This window comes from Pleurodeles waltl, chromosome 1_1, assembly GCF_031143425.1.
Source record: "Pleurodeles waltl isolate 20211129_DDA chromosome 1_1, aPleWal1.hap1.20221129, whole genome shotgun sequence".
NCBI lineage: Eukaryota > Metazoa > Chordata > Amphibia > Caudata > Salamandridae > Pleurodeles > Pleurodeles waltl.
This window is the reverse complement of record NC_090436.1, coordinates 143,598,902-143,620,790: the sequence shown is the minus strand read 5'-3', so window position 1 is coordinate 143,620,790 and position 21,889 is coordinate 143,598,902. Positions and strand designations below refer to the sequence as shown.

Sequence of the window (21,889 nt, the reverse complement as noted above, 5' to 3'; positions counted from 1 at the left end):
GTAGATATGCTTCTTGCCAGATGAAAATGTCAAAACTAACATCATTCAAATAGTTTAATAACAAGTTCTGTTTACACCGAGTTCAAGCTGTTTAGAAGTAATACTCCCAAACATTCTGTAGTCTGAGCGTTTTCCTAAGCATATCGAACCGCATTCATTGTATTATTTCATCCAGAGAAGTGTTTCCCTGCATCAAACTTTTTGCTATCTTTTAAAAATATTTTTACTATTTTGTTTCTCTTCACAATTGCTTATTGAGAATAAAGAACGCATAGATAGTTGATGACTTCGTATTAATTGTGTTTGATCTGCGGTTAATTAACTATTTCCTTTCTGGAGACTATTTTTTTCTTGTATAGTGGTGAATATTTCCACAATACGTGTGGCAGGGAAATATGTCCAGATGTCGGTAGGACCTGCGCCATTGGGTCAAGTCTTCTCTGGGGTATAAGAACATTTCATTCCACATAGAATGAAATAGGTGCAAAGTACCTGCTACCTCTGTATGCATATCTCTGTCAGTGTGCTCTGCTCCAGGATAGGAGGCAGTTGGTCGTATTGCACCTAGCAACCACCTGTTAGAAGATGTGTTCTGTGACGACTGAGTTCCTGGGCCACCAGGGTGGTCAGGGGTTACTGGGCTCCAGCTGCGTCATTTAGAGCTGCTCACAGCTAGTGCCCTGGGGCCACTGTCCAACTGGACCCCTAACTGGATAACCACGTACTCCTCCCCAGCACTTGACTCTCTCAGGGTAGGGATGTAAGGTGGGTTAGACCCTCAGAATACTGGTTACATATGAATCCCAGCTAGTACATTGTAGAAGAAGAGCACTTTAATACACATAATAAAATATGCTAGTCTTAAAACGAAGTTACACTGGAAAAATAGAGTAGTATATATAACCCTCTGGGCCAGATCTCTGACCTAAAACAGTATTAAAGCACCTAGATGCTAAGAATATTTGAATATACAGACCATGTTGTACAGGGTTACTCTTCAAAGCTGTAACAATGGCACCAATAATTGTATTGTAGTGATTTGGCTTCAGTGGATGAGATGGAGTCAAATGTTCCTGGTCTGCCCACTGTCCCACCACTCAAAGGAGTAGAAGTGTTCAATCTTTCTTGGAGAGGATACCTCTCCGGTGGTGTCAGGGTTCTGATTAGGGGTGCCTGGTGCCTAGATACAGTTACCGGAGTCCTACTAGGTAGCTGTAGGAGGTAGTAATTGATCAATGTGCCAATGCAAACTTACCCCAGATACCTTGCATGACACAAAGTGTTGGGGTTCTGTGCCTCAGAGTCCACTGGTCAACGCCTACAGTTCTAATAGCAGGTGACCCATAGGGATTGTGCTCCATGCTACTGGTGCAGGACAAGCAAGGGTAAAGTTGGAGTCTATGCAAGTCCCAGGGTGACACCCACAGGCTCCTCCAGGGGAGCATTCATGGACGAAGCAGTATCAGCTTCATTGACAGTAATGAGCTTCCCCTGTTTCCCTTGTTGTTGATGTGCAGCAAATCTCCTTAGCTTGAGCAGCTGCCTGGAGTTTCAGTGTGCTACAGAGTTGGCTCCTTGCTACAGTCCTCTTCGCAGATAGCTGGTTCTTTACTGTGTGCTGCGAAGCTCTCTGCCTGGTGAGATGAACGCCATCTCCCTCTGCCAGACTCACTCTTTTCCACATGCAATCCACCACAGAAACCCTTTCTCAAGTTCAGACATTGTTGCCAGGTGTGGCAGGTGTTGGCAGTCCAGCTCCTGGATTGTGCTCCTGGATCTCTGCTTACTCAGCCACGTTGATGTGTTGCTTATCTGTAAACAAGTGTTAGATTGTTATCATTCTGTAATAGACAGGCTCATCCAAGTAGGGGGTTTGCTACTTTTGAATCCTGAGTGCCCCCTTCACTCCTGGGGTCATATTTCCTGCATGTTTGTTTTATGATCACATCATAGGGAGAGCATGCTACTCTGGTCCCCTGTCTCTTTGTTTCTGTGTGTGCTATCCCCAGAGAGAGAGAGAGAAACGTTACTAGCTCAAGAACAGGAAGCTCTAATCATCACCCAACAGCCGGTTCCTTCCCAAACCCACAAATCTTGGGCAAGGACTCGGAAGGAGCACATGGGAGCCTGAATGTACAGCAGAACAGGTACTAGGCCGGTTTGCATTAAACCCAGTGGTTTGTCAATCGAACCTCACACATTGAACACACTAGCTCTCAGTGCACATATGACAGCCATAATAAAGGCGGAAAGAACCCAGTTAAGTGACTTAACTTTAGCTACAGAGAGTTGGTTGGCACCTCCCAAGAATTTTGGCAATTTTTAGTTGCATCCTAGCTAACTAGATCTGTTGTTTGTAAACTCAGAAATTCATATACTAAAACCTCTCCTGGTCTAAACTGGCAGACTTAGGTAAGGTCTACTTTCACATTAAGAAACTGATGTCTGTTTTTTGGACTGAAGATGTGTCTATTTGTAGAGCAAATGAAGAGAAAGTTTCTACTGTTAATTATGGCTGCTAATATTCCCTACATTATTTGTGGATTAAAGTCTTCACCCATTTTCCCATCATCCATCTGCACAGGGGGTGGCAACACTGCATGGGAATTGATGCCTCTGGTTTCCAGCCAAAACTGTCTTTAAAAGAAGCCAAGCAAGAGGACTTTATTCTCATCATCCATCTGCACAGAAAGTGACATCACTGCATTTGCCGTCATAAAGCTGCACAGGAAGAGAGATCACTGATTTCCAGCCAAAACCATCTTTAAAAGAAGGAGCCAAGCAAGAGGACTTCATTTCCCATAATCCATTTGCACACCACCGCACTGAACTCCTCCCCCTCCGAGGACCTAGTTAATGGGAGCTGCAGTTCAGATGTGCAGCGGGTGTGCTGAGGCACACCAAAGGCTAGCCCATCTGCGTCCCCACCTGCCACCCTCAATTGTCTGGACCACTCCCAATGCCTGTAATCCCAGTCCACCCTGTACCCACCTCTACACTGCAGTGCTTCTCTGCATTCTCAAACTTGGCTGCACTGCTACCACACCGTAGCACACAATATGGAGGGAGCCAGTTCTCATGCACTCTCCTGCACCCTACACCCACCATTCCCGCACCAACAGCACCCCACTCACACATACTCAAACAGACCAACCACCACCCATGCAGCACACCACTCCTGAATGCATGCTTCTGAATACCTGATCACTCGCTAGACAAGCCAAGGAGATATACATGACCTACTGTATGACAGAAGCAAAAACACCATCATATACAAAGACATCAACAGCTGCACCACCTACACAGATACCCCATTTTCACGAAGCGCCTTGTTTTCAAGATACACACACAGGCAACTTCTTTGTGAGCAAAACCCTTGTACACAGACCACCAGGATCCCATACTAGTTTCACCAGTGAGTTCATGTACTTTGTTGCACCCCTCATCATCATTATCTCTGGCACCTTCATTGCCCTCGGAGACCCAAACTTTCACCTAGAAGATCAGATCAACCTAAATTCTACAGCCCTTTAGGGAAACCTCAGAAACCTTGCCCTCAACCAGCCAATTACTAACTCCACTAGCACTGCTGGACACCTATGGGACCTGATTTTCTCCTCAGTCAGCAACACCACAGTTGATGAGCCAGCAAATATGACCTGAGCGGACCATGCCCTCGTCCGTTTTAGCATCCAGAACCTGACCTGCCTGCTGCAGCAGGAAAAGCATCACAAGAAGGGGAAGGGAATTCCACCTACTCCACGCACTGGCCTGGACACACCAGCAACTTGCAGAAAGCCATTGAGAACATCAACAGCTGGAATACTGCATGTGCTGACACCCTGACTCTGCTGCTCAAGTATAACTTAACAGCAAGAGCCCGACCACAGGCCAGCTGGTACACAGAGGAACTCAGACTGACGAAACGCCACTGCAAGCAAGTGAAGCGCAAATGGAAAACAAGTCTAGATATCACTGATAAAGACTTCTATAAGTCTGCCCTAAGACGCTATCACCAATATATACGTAACACCAGGCAAATAGCTCTTGCAGATCGCATCAACACTGGCAAAAAGAGCAGCAAGGAAATCTTCACCATCATCAAAGATTTCACAACTCCTGCCATCTCCAGCTACATCACCTCCTCGCAAGACCTTTGCAACAAGCTCGCAGAATTCTTCTGTAACAAATTTACCTCCATATGCAGCAACTTTGACCTTCAACCAGACCATGTCACCTTCTCATCTCAACTTCCTGTCCCAGCCAGACAACGAACGCTGACCTCGTGTAACGTCATCACCACCCTTGAAACTGGCGATACCATAAAAGCCGTCCCTTGCGGGGTCGCCATCTCAGCCTTTCCCCCACCACACTCTCACCAAAGGACTCTAACCAATCAGTGAAGCACCAACACCTATCCTCAATGACTCCATCAACTCAGTCACATTCCACAACACCTGGGAACACCCAACCATCACGTTGCTGTTCAAGAAACCATCCACTGACCCAGCTGTGCTATCTCAACTGTGGACCCATTACCCTCCTACCGTATCCGGCCAATGTCTTAGAGAAACTAATCAACTAAGACATCACCAACCACCTCAGCAGCCACCAACTCCTCACTGCCAAGTAGTCTGAAGTCGGGCCCAACCACAGTACAGAAACCTATTTCCTGGGGGTATCCATGAGGTATAAATGTGTATAATGACTTTCCATATGTTTTGGTCCAAAAAAATATTCTTGTAGGGTCATGGTTCTCTTGCATAGGTTTTTGTTCCCTGGATTTGGTACAGCTTTATAGTTGAGTGTAGCAGAAAAGTTCAGGTTCAGTCTGATTAAATTATAATTTGTGGCATGCAATAAAGATCCATTCTCAGGGTAGTATTTATAGGTATCTAGACCATGCCATTTAGGAATAGGAGAGCGCAGCTCTTCTCTGTCTTCCAAAGTCACAGATCAGTCCAGGAGGAGCTTTAAATTGTTTACTTAGATGTACCTCCTATATCCTAAACTGCTAGACTACAAATCAAGGACTGTTCTGTTTAGAATGTATCTATAACTTCTCTCATATTTGTTGACCCATGTCAGTCGATATACACCTGAATATTTGTTGGATGGTTTGCAGCAAGATAAAGACAACAAGGCTATGGACTACATACAATAGCCAGGGAAACAAATTATTGTAGCCAAGCAAAGAAATGCTTAATTTACACATCTTTATAATTCTCAAATGAGGATGGAGAAGAATGACTGTAGTGATAAGCTCCAATAGCATAATATGCTAGTATTTAAGTGTGCATAGTCTCCTTAATATCTGTTTCAGGTAAGCTGCGCCCATATCATAACAATTGTGGCCACTTCGCCCCAATCATAGATTGTTCACTGTCTCTAGATGACCACTGTACTAGTGACCAAAACAAGTGATCAACCAATAACTAACTAACCAACGTTAAAACATTGTGAACTCAATATTTAGACTAGCATCTTGAATGGGCCCAAAATTATATGGTAGTTCATTTGCTGTTGAAGGTGGAATTCAGTAGGCCCTTTTTTATTACTCCATGTTTTCACAATCTGTGCTCACAGCATTTCACTCTGTGGGTACGGATTGTTATGAAGGCCAATATCTGGGGTATGGCTGAAGGAGCGTGGTTGGGTTCAGAACTGGATTCAACCAAAACCATGACTCTTGGCTTCCGCACATGGCGTTAGCACACTGCTCATCAATTTCGTATGAGGGAGACCACTGGATTTAGTTCTTGTTTGAACAGCGTTGAGCTTAAGAGAATTGTTTCAGCACTTTTGAGTGTCTTAATCTGCAGCTTAAGAAGTTCAGAATTTGTGTAGTTGGAGTGAATTCTGGCTCCCTATGCATCGTTGTCTACTGGATATCGCAAACAGATTTCTAAATAATACGGCTTTTTTAGATGGACAACCTTGTATACATGACAGCAATTTAAAAGTACATGTCCTACCTTTTAATTACACAGCATCCTATCCTATGGGCTATATAGGGCATACGTTAGGGGTGACTTAAATGTAATAAAAGGGGAGTTTAAGGCTTGGCAATGGGTTTTAAATACCAGGACGACATGGCAGTGGGACATTGCCTTAAGGCTACAATCAGTGGCCTGGGGCAAGTTTTAAGGTGCTACTTAAGTGATTGGTTCAATAAGTGCTGCAGGCCCACTGGTAGCATTTAATATACAGGCCCTGGGTGGGTATATGGTATACTAATCTACAAGGGAATTGTGTGTAAATTAAATACGCCAATCAGGTATATGCCAATAAACCATGTTTTAGGCCAACAAGGAAAAATCCAGCAAAAAGTAGGAGGAGAAAGGCAAAAGGTTTGGGGATGACCCTGTAGAAAGGGACATTTTCAACAGTAGGTTTAGGAGTATTGATGGTAGAGTGAGGGTGTAATTTATGCACAGTGGTTTGAGTTAGACTTATGGATCATCCTCCTAGTGGTCATACCGCTTTTGTGTCTCCTCCCATGCGACATTCTTGGTTTGCAGTGCACTGCCAACAGTATTGCATTTAGTACTGCTGTTTGGATCTTGGTTTGGGAGGTGTATTCTCCATTCTTCTTTACGTTTGAGTGTTGCTTCTGTCTCTTCATATGTCTCCCTTCATAATCAGGCCATAAGTGAAGTATTCAGAGTCTACCTGAAAATTGAGTATACATCTACTCTCGTATAGCATCGGTCCATCTCCTTGTTAAAAACATCAGTATTTAAAGTTCTCTTTAGTTTCAGTGTAATATGTTTGTAGACATTCTTTTTAGTTCTTGTGTTGATGTTTTGCTGTTACTGAGAATAAGTGAATTCATATTCTTTAGCTACATCATACCTGATGTGTTTAATGCAACGGGTTATTTTGTATGATAAGCATGGTCCGTTGGTTGTGTGCCTAAATTGATAGAACATGTTTTAGACATATGGATGCAAATAGCACTACTGTTGCTGGTCTGTATGTGTAATCTATCTCTCTTAATTGCAGTCTTCCTTACACCAGTCGACTTGTGAAGACTTTGCTGTATAACTTCATCAGACAGGAGAAGAGCCCTCCTCCTGGCTCTCACATCTTCCAGCAGCAACCTGATGGAGGAGGACTTCTGTATGGATTAGCATCTGGAGTAGCAAGTGAGTGTGCCTGTCTGAGGCAATATAATTGTCGCATCTTCCTTATGTTATAGTAGGTGTAGGTATGTTATAGCAGGTAGGGTCGAGTCTGCAATAGTATGCGCTAGTCGATGTGTCAAGCTTGCATGATACTGTTGTGTATAGAAAAGGGCTTACCATTTGTTGGCTTGCGTCGCACTTTTCTTGACAGCCTTGTAATTGGTCACTGCAGCTCTAGCATCATTTCCGTCCCTGTCTGTAGAGCAGAGACCAAGCACTGATTCATTCAATTTAATCAGTGCCCGTCTGCTGCTCCAGACGTGATTGAGGTACTATTTTCTTTTTAACTTCTGGTGCCCAGCAAACAGACGGTGTATGACTGGCATAAACATGCCCAGCAGGAAAAACAAAATTGCAAAGTTTTATTTTGTAGTTAACTTTTTTTTATTTCACCAAGTCTTCTTTTCTCACTTTGCACACTTGTTTTGTTTTTGCTCGTGGGCGCTTTTCTCAGAAGATAACTATTATCTTGTTTTTGGTTTTTACTTATGTGTCATTTTCAGAATTATGCTTTAAGACATATTTGTGCAGTACCCTCCAATCCACCCCACTCAAATCCAGTCCGTCCCACTCCAATCAAATCCGTTGATCTCCAGTCCAAACCACTCACCCCAATCCACCACAGTGCAATCCTCCCAACCCACACCACTGCAGTCCAAAACAATCTACTCCAATACAGCAACCCAAAACAATCTGCCCCACTCCGACCGGTACAATCTGCCCCACCCTAATCCAAAACAATCTGTCCCTCTCCAACCCAAAACAGTCTGCCCCCTCTGATCCAAAACAATCTTCCCCACTCCTATCTGCCCTACTCCAATCCAGAGCAATCTGCCTCACTCCAGTCCAATGCAATCTGCCCCATTCCAATACAAAACAATTTGCCCCACTCCAGTCTGACCCACCCCACTCCAACCCACCTCACTCCATCACAGTTCATCCCAATTCATCCCACTCCAATCCACCAAATCTACCCCACACCAGCCTAGCCCACCCCATTCCAACTCAGTCCAATCCACCCCAATCCAATTTACTCAAATCCAGTCTATCCAACTCAAATCCAATCCACCCTACCCCAATGCAATCCACCCCTCCCCCCAATCCAATCCACCACAATGCACCCCACTCCAGTCCAACCCACTCCACTCCAGTCCACCCCACTTCAGTCCAAGACATCCCACTCCAATCAACTACATTCCAGTCCAACCCGCCCACTCTAATCCAATCCATACCATTCCAGTCTGACCCACCCCACTCCAGTCCACCACAACCATTCCAGTCTAACCCAGTCTACCCACTCATATCCATTCCATTCGACCCGACTTCAATCCAATCCACTGCAACCCAATCCACCCCACTCCAATCTACCTTCATCCACTCCAGTTCACCCTACGCCACCCTACCACAATCCCATCCACCCGACTCCACATCAATGCAATCCACACCACAGCACACCAATTCAATCCACCCCACTCAAATCAAAATCAACCCACTCCAGTCCAAGCCACCCTCCCTACTCCAATCCAAACCACCCCACCCCAATTCATGTTACCCCAATCCAGTCTGCCTGACTCGATCCAATTCACCTCACTCCATTCCAGTCCGCACCACTCCAGTCCACCCCACTCCAGCCCATTCCACTCCAATCCAATTCACCTCACTCAATCCAGCTCACTCCACTCCATTTCAATGCAGCCCACCCTATCCATTGCACCCACTCCAATCCACCTCACTCCACCCATTCCATTCCAATCCAGCGCAACCCACTCTACTCCAACGCAACCCACTCTACTCCAGTCCATCCCACTGTACTCCAGTCCACCCCACTCTGCTCCAGTCCACCACACTCTGCTCTGAACCTACCTACTGTACCCCAATCCACCCCACTCCACCCAAATTCACCCTACTCTACCCCAGTCCACCCCACTCTACCCCAATCCATTCCACTCTACCCTAATTCAATGCACGCCACCCCAGTTCAGACCACACCACTCTAATCCATTCCACCCCACTCCAATCCATTCCACTCCACTCCACTCCAAGCCACCTAAATCCAATCCAGTCCCCACTGTATCCAATCCACCCCACTTTATCCAATCCACCCCACTTTATCCAATCCACCCCACTTTATCCAATCCACCCCACTTTATCCAACCCATCCCACTTTATCCAAACCATCCCACTTCATCCAATCCACCCCTCTCCATTCAGTTCACCCCACTCCATTCCTCCCCACTCCAATCCAGTCCACCCACTCCAGTCCAGTCCACTCCACCCCAACCCAGTCAACACCACTCGAGTCCACCCCTCTCTAGCCCAATCCACCCACTCCAATTCACCCCACTGCAGTCCCCTCATCTCAATGCAAATCGCCCAACTCCAGTCCAGTCCACCCTCCCCACTCCAGTGCACCCCACCCAATCAACCCCACCCCAATTAACACCACTCCAGTCCACCCCACCCCACTCTACTCCAGTCCACCCCACCCCAGTCCAATCTACTCCACTCCAATCCAATGAATCCAGTCAAACCTACCCCACCCCGCTCCAATGAATCCAGTCAAACCCACCCCACCCCGCTCCAATTAATCCAATCCTTCGATCCAACTCACTCTAGTCCTGTCTATTCCACCCCACTTCAGTTAACCCCACTCAAACCAACATAGTCCAATCCAATCCACCTAACCCTAGTCCTATCACTTAAATCCAATCCACCCACCCAAATCCATTCTAATCACCCCACTCCAAATCACCCCACTCCAATCTACCACATTCCAATCATTCCACCCCACTTCACTCCAATCCACCCCACTTCACTCCAATTCAATTCACCCCACTAACTCAATCCACTCCAACCCCACTCTACACTGCTGTGTAATCCAACTTGTCACTGGGCATCTTCAGCCTCTACAGGGAAACCCTTGAGTTACATAGATTATTTATTACTTGGAGGTTTTGAAGCTGATTCTTCCAATGGGTTACACCTTTGCCACTTCTAAGTGACCCTCATAGCCTGTTAGTTATCAGGTTCTAGAAGCTGCATCTTTGTGGCTTTTTCTTGATCCTGTGCCACTACTTAATTCACTATGTGGATGTTTAATGATCTGGTGGTTTTACTAAGCCGTTTTTTTTTCTTCAGGGGGATGCACCTATAACACTTTTAGGTGCACTCCATAGACTCTGAATTTGCCCTTTGATAACCACAGACTCATAAATGTTTGGTTAGTAGCTGTAACTCCTGGAGGGATGCACCTTTGCACCCCCCCCTCCCCCAAAAGAAGAATACAAGAAGTTCTAGACTCTGAATTGCAGATAGTTAATGGCAATGTCTTTTTGGAGTTAACACTTTGACACCTTCAAGGAATCCATGGATGGCTATTACCTACGGCCTTACCATAATATCTTACCTACATAGGGATTTCCATGATCCTAAATTACCTTGCGATTTGGCAAACTGCGTTTTCATGTGAGTTGCTGCAGGTGGACCAATGGACATCTATTTACCAGGTTGTTATCCTTTGATTCTAATCTTCTGCTGGATGGAAAGTTGTATTCTACATATCCTGCTCAGGCCCAGCTCCAGGATGCCCCTTGCTGGACAAAAGCAGTGCATGTCATCCAAACACTCTTGCTCCTCCACAGAGATGTTTACTTCCTCTCCACCTTTCTAACCTCATCTACATTACCAATCTCCTCATGTCCTATCTCCCAAGCAAGTAAATCCCAACTGTACGCTGTCCTTTCTGCCTCTCTCTTGCCCTACCCGTGGCCTCCTATTTTGTCCCATCTACTTTTTACCTTCTGTTTCACCCTAACTTTCCTGACACCTTACCCTTCCCACCTGTTGCTAGGGTACTCCCTCCCATTTCTTCTGGTAACCTCCCACTACACCCTAAGCTCTCTGCCTCCCTCTTAACCTCCTCCACACAAAGCATATGCACCACTTTGCTCTAAACCTTTGCCCACTCACTCACAGCTTCTGTTATGCACTTTTCAGACTTCTTCTACTCCCACAGCCTCCATTGCCACCTCACTCACCCTACTCAATATCCTTCCTTCACCCTACACCCTAATCGCTCTGTCCCCTCTCGTCTTTCCTGTGCTCTCCAGCAATATCTCACTTTCCACTCGCTCCACTTCATCACCTTATGTTACTTTGTCTTCTCCCCTTCTGACCTCCTCCTTAACCTGACCCTCCTTTTCAATTCTGCTTTACCCTAAACTCATAATTTTCCTCCTTTTCTGTAAAGATTCTGCCTACTCTTACTGTCCTTACTTCTGAATTGCTTCTTCCGTCCTTTCCCCTATTACCGCCTCCTTTTCCCTGCCTTCTCATATAACCTTCCCCCCTCCATTCACCCTCGACCTGATTCTTAATTTCCTCCACCCTCCTCCTTTCAGTAACTTAGCTTTCTCTATTACCTCCTATCTCATCTTTGATCTTGTAATGTGCTGGTGTTGTACCTCAGCACACCCAGCCTCCCCCATAGTCACTTGGCCTTCTTGTAGCCTGCTGTCAGTACAAACATCCCCCATCTTCCACATGCCTCCTCTCTAGCCTACTTTTTCTACCCCCTCTTATAACCCCAACTCACAAGCATGCTCCTAATGTATCACATCCATCAACTGCTTTCAGACACTTCAGTCACCTTCAGCCCGCCTTAGCCCATAACATGCACACTAATCTGCCTTAACTAGCTTTACATAGGGCAGGTGGTAGTGCTACCCATGCTCTATGGCTTCCCATTTGCCACACAAGCCCATCCCCCTCTCTTCACAATAATTTCCCTTCCTTTTCTCCCATGCATCCAGATTATTTCCTTCCTTTTGAAGTGACTCATGTAGCAGCTACAGCTATAGCAAGTGGGACATACTCACCCTCACAAGAATCAATGCTCCTCTCACTGGGATCTTGCAGCCCTGCATGCTCACTGCTGGACAACCGCCTGGCACAATCCTATAAGACCATCCTACTGCCAGCATATGCCCCCACCTATGCATGTGTCACTGTCAGCTGTTCCCCAACATCAGGCACCCGCTCCCCAGATCCTCAATATCTCCTTCACATAACCACTCTTGAATAACAAAACTCTTGTAGATGCAGTCAGCTGCAGACCATACTTTAGTGTGCCATTGTTTGTTTGAAAAACACTGATTCAAAGAGTGGCATTGAATCAAACTGGCAACTTCCTAGAAGAAGAAAACCCCACTTTCAAACCTTGACATGGGGTCTGCGATGGGTGAGACACAGAACTAGTTCAGGTGTATTTATTTATTTGTAGTTCAATAAAGCTCAAGGCTCGTCATAGTTGAGACCAGCGTGCTCTATAAAGTTGGAAAAATAATTAACACTGTGTTCGTATAGAGAACACATGTATCCTAGTTACATTTGAATATCTAGCTTCTTCATCATGTTTCCTAACATAATTAATATCGTAGGAGGAAAGGTTTTTTCACCTCTGCTTCAGCTAATATCGTTCTGGTTGAATTTAGTCAAGGTGAGTTAGTACTAGCGCTGTTCCTAAGTGAGGCGAGTGCACTTAGGATTTTTTTCATTGCTTTCTTCAAGACAAATTAAGTGGTTGGTGGAATGCTATTACAGATTGTTGCTACCACATGAGAGAAGGACTAACATCGGTTTTTTGTTTATTGAGTTTTGGAATTTGAGTGCCTCCTTTCTCCTTGAATTTCTGTCTTTATGTAAAATTTCTGTTATAGATTTTCTGTGCTCAGTATGTTAGAGGTATGGTATAAGACATTTGGGAAGAGCATGCAATTCTAAGAATGCCTCATTGTCTATCATAAATAGTTTTTTTTTATTTCAGAAGAGGCAACGTGTTCAGTCTTTTTTGTATTAGAACTTAGGCTTTCTGTTGGGATCAGCAATATGTTTAGCGGCAAAATGCTAGATTTGAGGAGACCTGTGAATGGTATTGGGCCACATGTACGAATATTAGGTTTTGCGACCTGCACATCGCGAGTCTTAGCGACTTACAATTCGTGAGTCACGAAACCTGATGTACAACTGAGTCAGTGACACTGTTTGCGATTCCCAATGGGGTCGCAAATGACCTACCTCATGAATATTCATAAGGTAGGTCGCAATTTGCGACCCCATTGGGAATGGCCGCCCTCACAGGGATGGTGGCCTGCTGGAGACAGCAGACCACCATGTCTGTGACTGCTTTTAAATAAAGCAGTTTTTTTTTTTAATGCAGCCCGTTTTCCTTAAAGGAAAATGGGATGCATTTCAAAAACAAAAATGAAAAGTTTTCTTTTCATTTTTTCAGAGCAGGCACTAGTCCGTGGGACCACTGCCTGCTCTGAAAAAATATTTAGTTACCATTCACATAGGGGAAGGGGTCCCATTGGGACCCCTGGATTAGCACCAATTTGAAACTGGTGCTAACTATGATTGTTTTGTGACCGCATTCACGGTCACAAAACAATCCTACATCGCACTGGGACTCGCAATTAGGAAGGGGACGCCCTTTGCGATTCAGTAAATACATTACTGAATCGCAAAATAGGATCTGTACATACCAAAATGCTTTTTTCTTGTCACAAGCGGCCCGGTTCTACCAGATTTCATCAGTGCCCTCAACCTACCACGTTACATATTACAATCAAACTGACACAACTCAGATCATCCTAAAGCTGGAAACCCCCAGAGGATCTAGACTTTACTGAACTGGACAAAATTCTCCAAACCTGTTGACCAAATGATGCTAAAGAATTGTGTTAAACATAACTTGTCCAAATGAAAGATTTTAACCTGTGGAAAATGGAAAAACGACCAGCCTATAACCTGGCCACAGGAAACTGGCAAAAGTGAAAACCTGTAGGTGAGCATAGACTCCAGCTTATTTCTAGTCTGCAAAGTCAGCCTAGACTACATTATGCCAATTTTCCAATGCATTTTCCCTCATCTAGGTGACTGTCTAAAGCTCAAGGCTACTACTACCTTCTTTGGGTCTTGCTTGAACTATTCAAACAAACTATACCTGAGGGCACTGACTGTGCCAGCATAACTAACATAGGCACCCCAATTTTAGGTTTAGATTTGTTTATTTATTGCTTTTTGAGGAAAAAAACTAATAGATAAATAAGGAGCACAAGTAACATAATACCAGCCACTTGTCCTTTGTATCCCTTACCCTCCTGGCAGTTCTACAGCAGGTGCATGCCAAGACAACCCACATATATCACTCCTTCCAGCTGGATTCCACTCGGAGCACCATTATCTGTAGGGCATGAAGAGAAAGGGGTCATATCAAAGCTCTGTTGTATTTGGTGAAGAACTGTAATAGTGGGCTTCAGATTTTCATAAGCTTCCAGTCCTCACCATGTAGTGCTGAGATTATCTTTTCTAGCCCAGTATCTTCCATAGTCTGTTGTATCAGTCGTTTACGGAGGGGACACACAGTTTACCACACATGACCAAGATGCATTGTATTGCTGCTAATTGTAGCGAATTAACTAAGCATCTGTGCAATTCCTGTTATACTTCATTTCAGAGTTGGCATCTAGCCCAATGACCTTGATATTTTAGTATCATTTATCTTGTCTATGTTGTTCAGCACATTTTCCTAAAATGTTCTCACTTCGAGAAGTTCCACACTATGTGTTGCTTCCAGCAAATTTGGTTAAATGCCCTCCTGCATAGATTTGATATGTATGCATTTATTAGATGGAATCTATGTGAGGTAAGATGCCATTGAAGTAGAATATTACTAGTTGCTTCTCTGCCTTGTACATATGTGAATCCTATGTAGGCATTATTGTAAATACTGTTCCAATGTACTGCGAGGATTCCACCTACAGATCCATCTCCTAGCTAGATTGGGTTCCACAATTTGTTACTTAGGCCCTTTGCCACTAGTTTCTTTATTCGTGAAATCACGTGGGTGTCCTCTGTTACTTTTATTAATAGCTTTTCAAACTTGGTTTGAACAGACATGTAGCTGCCTCTTTAATGTCTTTCTGTAGGACCCAGTGCCTAATCTGAGTGTACATGTAGCATTCATTTTCTCCCAGGGCAAAGAGTCTTTTTATCTGTTAAAAAAAAAAATCACCTCACTGTACTGAAACATATAACCTATTTTAATTCACTTTACTTCTCTTCATTGCTTGAAAGCCTCTCTATGTAGACTGTGCAGGCCTGTTGTAGCTGCATCTGGATATTTTGGTTGAGCTGTAGTGGGTGTGGCCTGGTCAGCAAATAGAGCTCTCGGCAATATGTTCCTCTTAATGAGGAGTATACGTCCGTGCCATGAGAGCGAGACGTCGTGTCAGCTTGGCAAATTCCTCAACATTTCCTTCTAGCTGTGGGAAGTTGCTGTTGTGAATCGCTCACAGAGCCGCCCCAAGAATCTTCTGGGGTGGTGGCTCTATATAGAGGGCAAAGAGCAATGGTGATAAGTGGGATCTTTGTCTTGTCCCCATCCTATCCTCACTATGTGTGCGTCTTGACCATGTCCTCTGATTTTTTTTTCTGTGGGCTTAGTGTACTCTGCCAGTTTCATTTTGATGAAACTATGTGCAACTCTTCTGTCCCCCAGCACTGCATTCAGAAAAGGCCATTCCACACTATCAAAAGCCTTCTTGGCGTTGTTGCACAGCTTCTTGTCGCTTATTCGCCATATTGATCAGATGTAGGGCTTTTGTCGTATTATCCCCAACCCTTCCCTTAGGGATAAATCCATCTTGGTCTGAATGATTCAGATCCTGCAGGTTTTGCTGCAGTCTGTTTAATAAGGAGATTGGTGTTATGAACCACATTGTTCTGGGTCCTTTCCCCCTTTTAGTTATAGCCAATAGTCTTGCTTCGGTCATAGATGGCATGACTGCCACTCTTAAAGATATGCTGTTCAGTACCTTGGTCGTTAGTGGTGGCAGCCTCAGCCGGCGGCTCCTGATGGAGGCTGGGGCGACCTCGTCACGACCAGGTGCTGTGGATGGTTTAAGGCCTTTACTGGGTGAAGTAATTTCCTCTACTTCTATAGGGGTTTCTAGAGAGGCAACTTGTTCTTGCTGTAATTTGCTAAGTTTGAAACCCTGCAGATATCATCTAATATACATCTTGTTTGTTGGCTCGGCTGTATACAGGGCCTGAAGAAATCTGCAAACTCTTCTCGCTCACTTCGCTCAACCATTCTAAGAGTGCCGTCTGGGGTTCCCATGGCTAGAATTTGAAATTGGATGCATTTTTATTGCAGTTTGACTGCTAGCAGTTTCCCTGCCTTGTTTCCCCTGTCATAACATTTTTGTTGGAGTTTAGCTAGAACGTATTAAGCTTTGTTGCTATCTAAAAGTCTAAGTTTGCCCCCGATGTGGGTTTTGAAAGAGTAATATTTATGGTTCTCTTCTAGTTTTCTTAAGTTGACTTGCAGGTCTTGCGGAATCAGCCTGCGGAGCTCAGTTAGCTTAGCACTTTCTGCTTGCATGTCTCCTGAAGGACGGCTTTCATAGAACTCCAGAGAATTACCACAGTGCAGTCCTCTGTGTCATTTTAGATTAAGAAGTTTTGAATCTTGGTCTGCATTGCTTCTTTAGCTACATTATCCTGGAGTAGGTATTCATTGAATTGCCATCTCTGAGGGGTCCGCCGTGATTTGTCCCTTCCCCTTGACAGTTCAAGAGCAAACAGGATATGGTCAGAACCCCAGTCTCGGTCCCCCAAACAATGTGTAATATCACGCGGTCACAGAGCATGAAACCTGTTCCAGCCTATGATCTGTCAAATGTTGAGTAATGAGAGTAGCGCCTCTGTCCTCCGTGTAGACGATGCTAAATGTCTACAAGGCCCAGCTCAGTCAACCAAGAGCACCTTGGCGCTGAACGGACTAGGAGTGTCTCCCTCTTTTTAAGCTGAGCAGCCCTTTACCCCATCACGGATCAGGTTCCAATCATCTCCCACTAGTAGGGGCTAGAGGGCAGTTCTGTCAGCCGGAAGACCCCCCTCTTGAACCTGATTTGGACCACAGATTGTCACTACTGGGAGATTATGTGAGCCATTTGGGCAGAGATCTCCCTCTGGTAAATCATAGAAAAAAGTAAAATAGTTTTTAAAAACTTGACAAAAATTTGTAAAAATAAAATTCTTTTATGTCAATTAATGTTATATATTTATTTTAAAGTAAAACAAAATGAGAAATGCCATAATACTATTAACTTAATTTTTAATCATGTAGAAAATGAAGTAGCATTTATTTTTAAATTAAAAAATGGTTATTAAAATATTTCATCATAAAATAATACTTTTTATTTATGTTTAAATGTTTTAACATTAAATACTTAAAAGGTCTAAATAAATTATTGTAATTTCATATTATTTCCTACTGGTTCTATTTTATGTCCCTACCTCCATTATTTGCTATAGGAGGGTGTTGCAGTGACAGTGGTGAGCCATGCGTGGTGCTGGACTTACTACTGCTCCTTTTTGTCAGTATTAACTTAAGCTCGTAAATTTGGTTCTACTTCAGGGGGCTGGAGACATGTACGTCTACACTCTTGAGTAACTTTACATTTGTAAATGGTGAATAGCCAAAAGTAGTAAAGTTACTCAAAGGTGTAAGAGTAAGCTTACATGTGTAATTTATACATAAATCTAAATTAGTTTTGTGCATAGTCTCAATAATTGGCCAGAATGACTTCTGGATTAGGGGGGTCTCATTTCAAGAAGATGGAAGGCTTCCACCACCTACACATATTTAACACTTGGTGGATTTTGACTTAACTTGAGACTTTGAAGGAGCTGGATCTCTTGCCAGAGTGATGTCACTGGTTGATGGTAGTGATTAAACAAAAGTGGAGATAAGGCAGAGCCCTGTGGAATGGCACAGCCTCTGGATTTAACAGAGGATTCAAATGGCAAGAGTGAAATCCCTTGTTGCCTTTTGGCAAAGTAAGAAGCTGTGCTCTCCACTTAAGGATGATACCAGAGTTTAATCTGTAAATTAAAACAAGCATTTTCAATGCAACAGGTCTTGCATTTGCTCGAATTAGAGCTATTAGCGTAGTAAAGAAAAGAAAATGCAGCGCGATCGCACTATGTAAAATGCAGCGCAATCGCGCTGCGTGGAAAATGAAGAGATAAAGTAGTCCGGACACCATGCTGAAAACATCGAGCCTCGTATGTTTATAGTAGTTTGCCGGTGCTGTGTAGGTGGGCTAAACACCGGAAAAGGCATGATGTATGCATGCCTTTCACAAATGAAAGCAAGAGGATTTTAAAAGGCAAGCCCACGAACCAATGTAAGTGACTGACGTAACATGGGCGTGGTTGGAAGCCCAAAGAGAAATTACAGAATGGGACTGAGTGCTTTGCACTCGCCCATAAAAAAATAAAAGTGCATAGGCCTCAACTTTATTCTTAGGAGCCCACTGCTGAATGCAAGGTTTGCTGAACACCAAAGCTGTATAGTCTTGATTTCACGGAGTGTCTCTCTTATCCATCGCCCTTCTCTTCCTGTCTCTTTAACTCACCCAACAGATTAATATTCATCCCTGCTCTCTGCCTCTAACAGTGTTTTCCTATTTTCTCCTCATTCTTTCTACCTTTTCTCATACTCTGGGTCAAAGTTTGTTGATGAAAAATGAGTCCCGGACCCCACAAATAAGTGCCAGTGCCCACCCCCACCAGAGCGGCCTTGTTAATGCTGTTCTCCTCCAGCTGATGGACAACAACGTGTGGTTAATGGTGTCCACCGTGTGTGAGAAATGCAGTAGGATCACTGACCTGACACTGCAAGTTTATATCTGATTTCACGTGACTCAAAACTAGTAACAAAGCAACTCCAAACATGTCATTTGTGCAAGAGGTTACTAATGTTTCCCATCTCATTCCATTCCTGGCTCGACCCTGAGAAGAGCGAAGATTGTGTGTGTGTGTGGGGGTGGGAATCAGCGCTTCTTGGAGGTTATCACTTGCTCCAACAATTTAGCTGGGTATGCGAGCTGAGCCTAAAATAGAGGAACATTGTGGTCCGAAGAAGCATTTGTAAGGAGTAGAGAAGCCATTGCAAATTTCAGACCCTGCAAGGCCATATCCTGGATGAAGGAATAATTATTTTATGTATGCACTGTTGATTCCTTCAAAGGCTTAAGGTGCTGATCTCTGTGTAGACAGGATGGCAGGGGAAGCTCAAAGATAAGCAAGGCAATGGCTGGAAGGCAACGTGTGTCAACCTCTTCCTCAGAAAGTAGCTCAAGGTGGAGAGAGGCCTCTCGTCTCCTACATAGCGCTGCTACCCCCAGCCCTTTGGTTGCATACTCCTGGTGTTTGATCACAATCTTATACATGCAACATAATAAAATGCCAGGACAATGTTTGTGGGTATGATATGTCGCAAGTTTATTGATTACACAGGTAGGGTTATCTTACGGGCGATCCAGGTGTCGGAGATGAGTTTATGAATATGGCCGACACCCATCCTGAGAAAGCTAGAGCTGTCCCTTCTGGTGCTCTCTGCACCTGCGTACTCCGCATCTTACAGCTCGTTCCTTTCTCGTGGTTTACCACTTTGATATTTTAGTCATGCTCCTGACAAGTCAGAGCGAGACCCCGGCCAGTCTCCACAGTTGCTCAGGATTCCAACTGCCCCCCTTTGCGGGGTTGAGGAGCGCCGTCACATCATCCCGGGCCCCGCCGTAAAGGCTCCCAGTGGCCCGAGGAATAGCCTTTGCTCCAGGAATCACCATCTGGAGGCCTTTTAGTCACCCTTAAAGCTTTAGGATCGCCCTGTAACTCCGCTTTGCGACGACTTTTACGTTTCCTGTAAAGAAAGTAATGTTAAGCCTACGCTCCCTTTCTGCCCTTAAACCCTTCTATATCCCTTTGTTGTCGGGGTGGGTGGGAGGGCTTGCGCGTAGTTCAGCCAAAGAGGCCCCAGCCCAGTCCAGTTGCCCCTTAAGAGGCCTTGTGGCCTCACTCCGCCTCCATCACACCTTTGGGGGCCATAAACGCGAGGTGGCCCACCCTCCCAGTACAGAGGCCCCTCGGGCTCATCTCTACCAGGCGGGGGAGCGACGCTAGGATGCTGTCCGCCTTAAAGACGCCCTACGTGCGTCGCGGCCATCCACATAGCGCTGCTACCCCCAGCCCTTTGGTTGCATACTCCTGGGGTTTGATCACAATCTTATACATGCAACATAATAAAATGCCAGGACAATGTTTGTGGGTATAATATGTCGCAAGTTTATTGATTACACAGGTAGGGTTATCTTACGGGCGATCCAGGTGTCGGAGATGAGTTTATGAATATGGGGGTTACATTCCCATCACTGGGTCGTCACACGAAGATCGGCGCATGTACCTGTGTCCCAGTGAAGTTGTATAGCAGCTCATCTCTTGTGCAGTGCTGCGTTCGTTCATGGCTATGACAGCATCCTGTGTGCATACATCCTCAGAGTTCATTGTTGGGTAGAGGTCAAGAGTTTACTAAATCTGGTGATTTTAGTTCCTGTCCTATTCTGGAGAAGTCTTCGGACACGTTGGAAGGCGTGGAAAGCTGGGTGTTGAAACAATGATTTTATTTACAGTTGTAGTCTTGCTTCTGATGCTTGCTTCTTGCTTCATCGCCTGTGGGTGATTGCCTTGTGCTTCACAGCTCTACATTAATGTATTCATTCATTTAGGTAGATGTAAAGTGTTCTTGTGTGGCTGTTGTGAACACTCAGTTTAGAGGCTGCTATTAAATGGGCGCACCAGGACAGTCAGCGTGGCCCTTGGGAGGCGGACAATAATTGGCATCATGATGGCACCTGCGCCATATTAGATAATTACCGCCTGAGCCCTGCTCATATAGTCCTCAAGAGTAATGGGTAATGTGCACAAGCCTTGGTACTCTGAGCTGCCAGGTATGGCAGTGAGCCACCCCCTGGCACCCCTGGCACCCCCTGGTGGTCTCCTGCAGCATCAGTGATCAGCCATGTCAGTTTGGCACATTGAGGAGTAGTTCTGCATTCCAGGCAGATGGCACCAGGAACATCTTAAGGATTCTGGGGCCCCGGGCCAAGCATCATTTGGGTCCTCCCTGCCTGGAAGAACTCTGGATGTATTAGCCATTTCATTTTCAGCTCATTCAGACCCTCAGCAACTGTGGTCTGATCCCTGACATTCCTCTTCGTTGGCCTCCAAACATTTAAGGGGACCTCAATCCCTATGCGGGCCTCCATTCAGTGCAAAGTTTTTGAATATTTACAAGATATTGGAGACCTGGGAGCCTCTTTTCCTGTTGTGCCGGGGGCCCCATCATTTTTGCGTTATAACAATCTCTGGAACTGTCCTGAAGCTTAATGACGTGGCTCCCTAGAAGGGTGGGGTACTGGGCCAGAGCCCACTATTCCCATGCCTTAAAACGCCTCTAGATGGCACAGTGAGCATCACGTTATTAGCTGCAACTTTTGATGCTTGAACCGCACTCTAATGGGCCGTTTCCTGGAAAAATTGCGCAGCCCTCCGATATACACGTATATTGAAAACAAACAAGCACCCTTTCATTCACGTTTGTAACTTCATGTAAACCCTGTGGCTTTCTACATCTGCATTTCAATACAGGTGTTCTTGGAGACGCTCTATTCATCACTACTTTCCTCATTTTCTCTGGTGGTTTGATAAATTGCCAGACTAGGTCAGTTCCCGGCGCTGCTTGCGAGCCCGCCGTAAGTGAGCATGTTCAGGAAAAGCGAAAGGTGCGTTGT

The 21,889-nt window shown here is 44.9% G+C and overlaps 1 protein-coding gene across 2 annotated transcripts in view; it reads left to right on the top strand.

Moving 5' to 3' along the window:
• The window catches only part of DYM (dymeclin), a 917,326-nt gene that overhangs the window by 222,238 nt on the left and 673,199 nt on the right, over positions 1-21,889 (top strand). For both annotated transcript variants that reach the window (XM_069219181.1, XM_069219183.1), the window contains exon 8: positions 7,006-7,148. In XM_069219181.1, the coding sequence (XP_069075282.1) occupies positions 7,006-7,148 (143 nt within the window). The remainder of the gene's footprint in view (positions 1-7,005; positions 7,149-21,889) is intronic.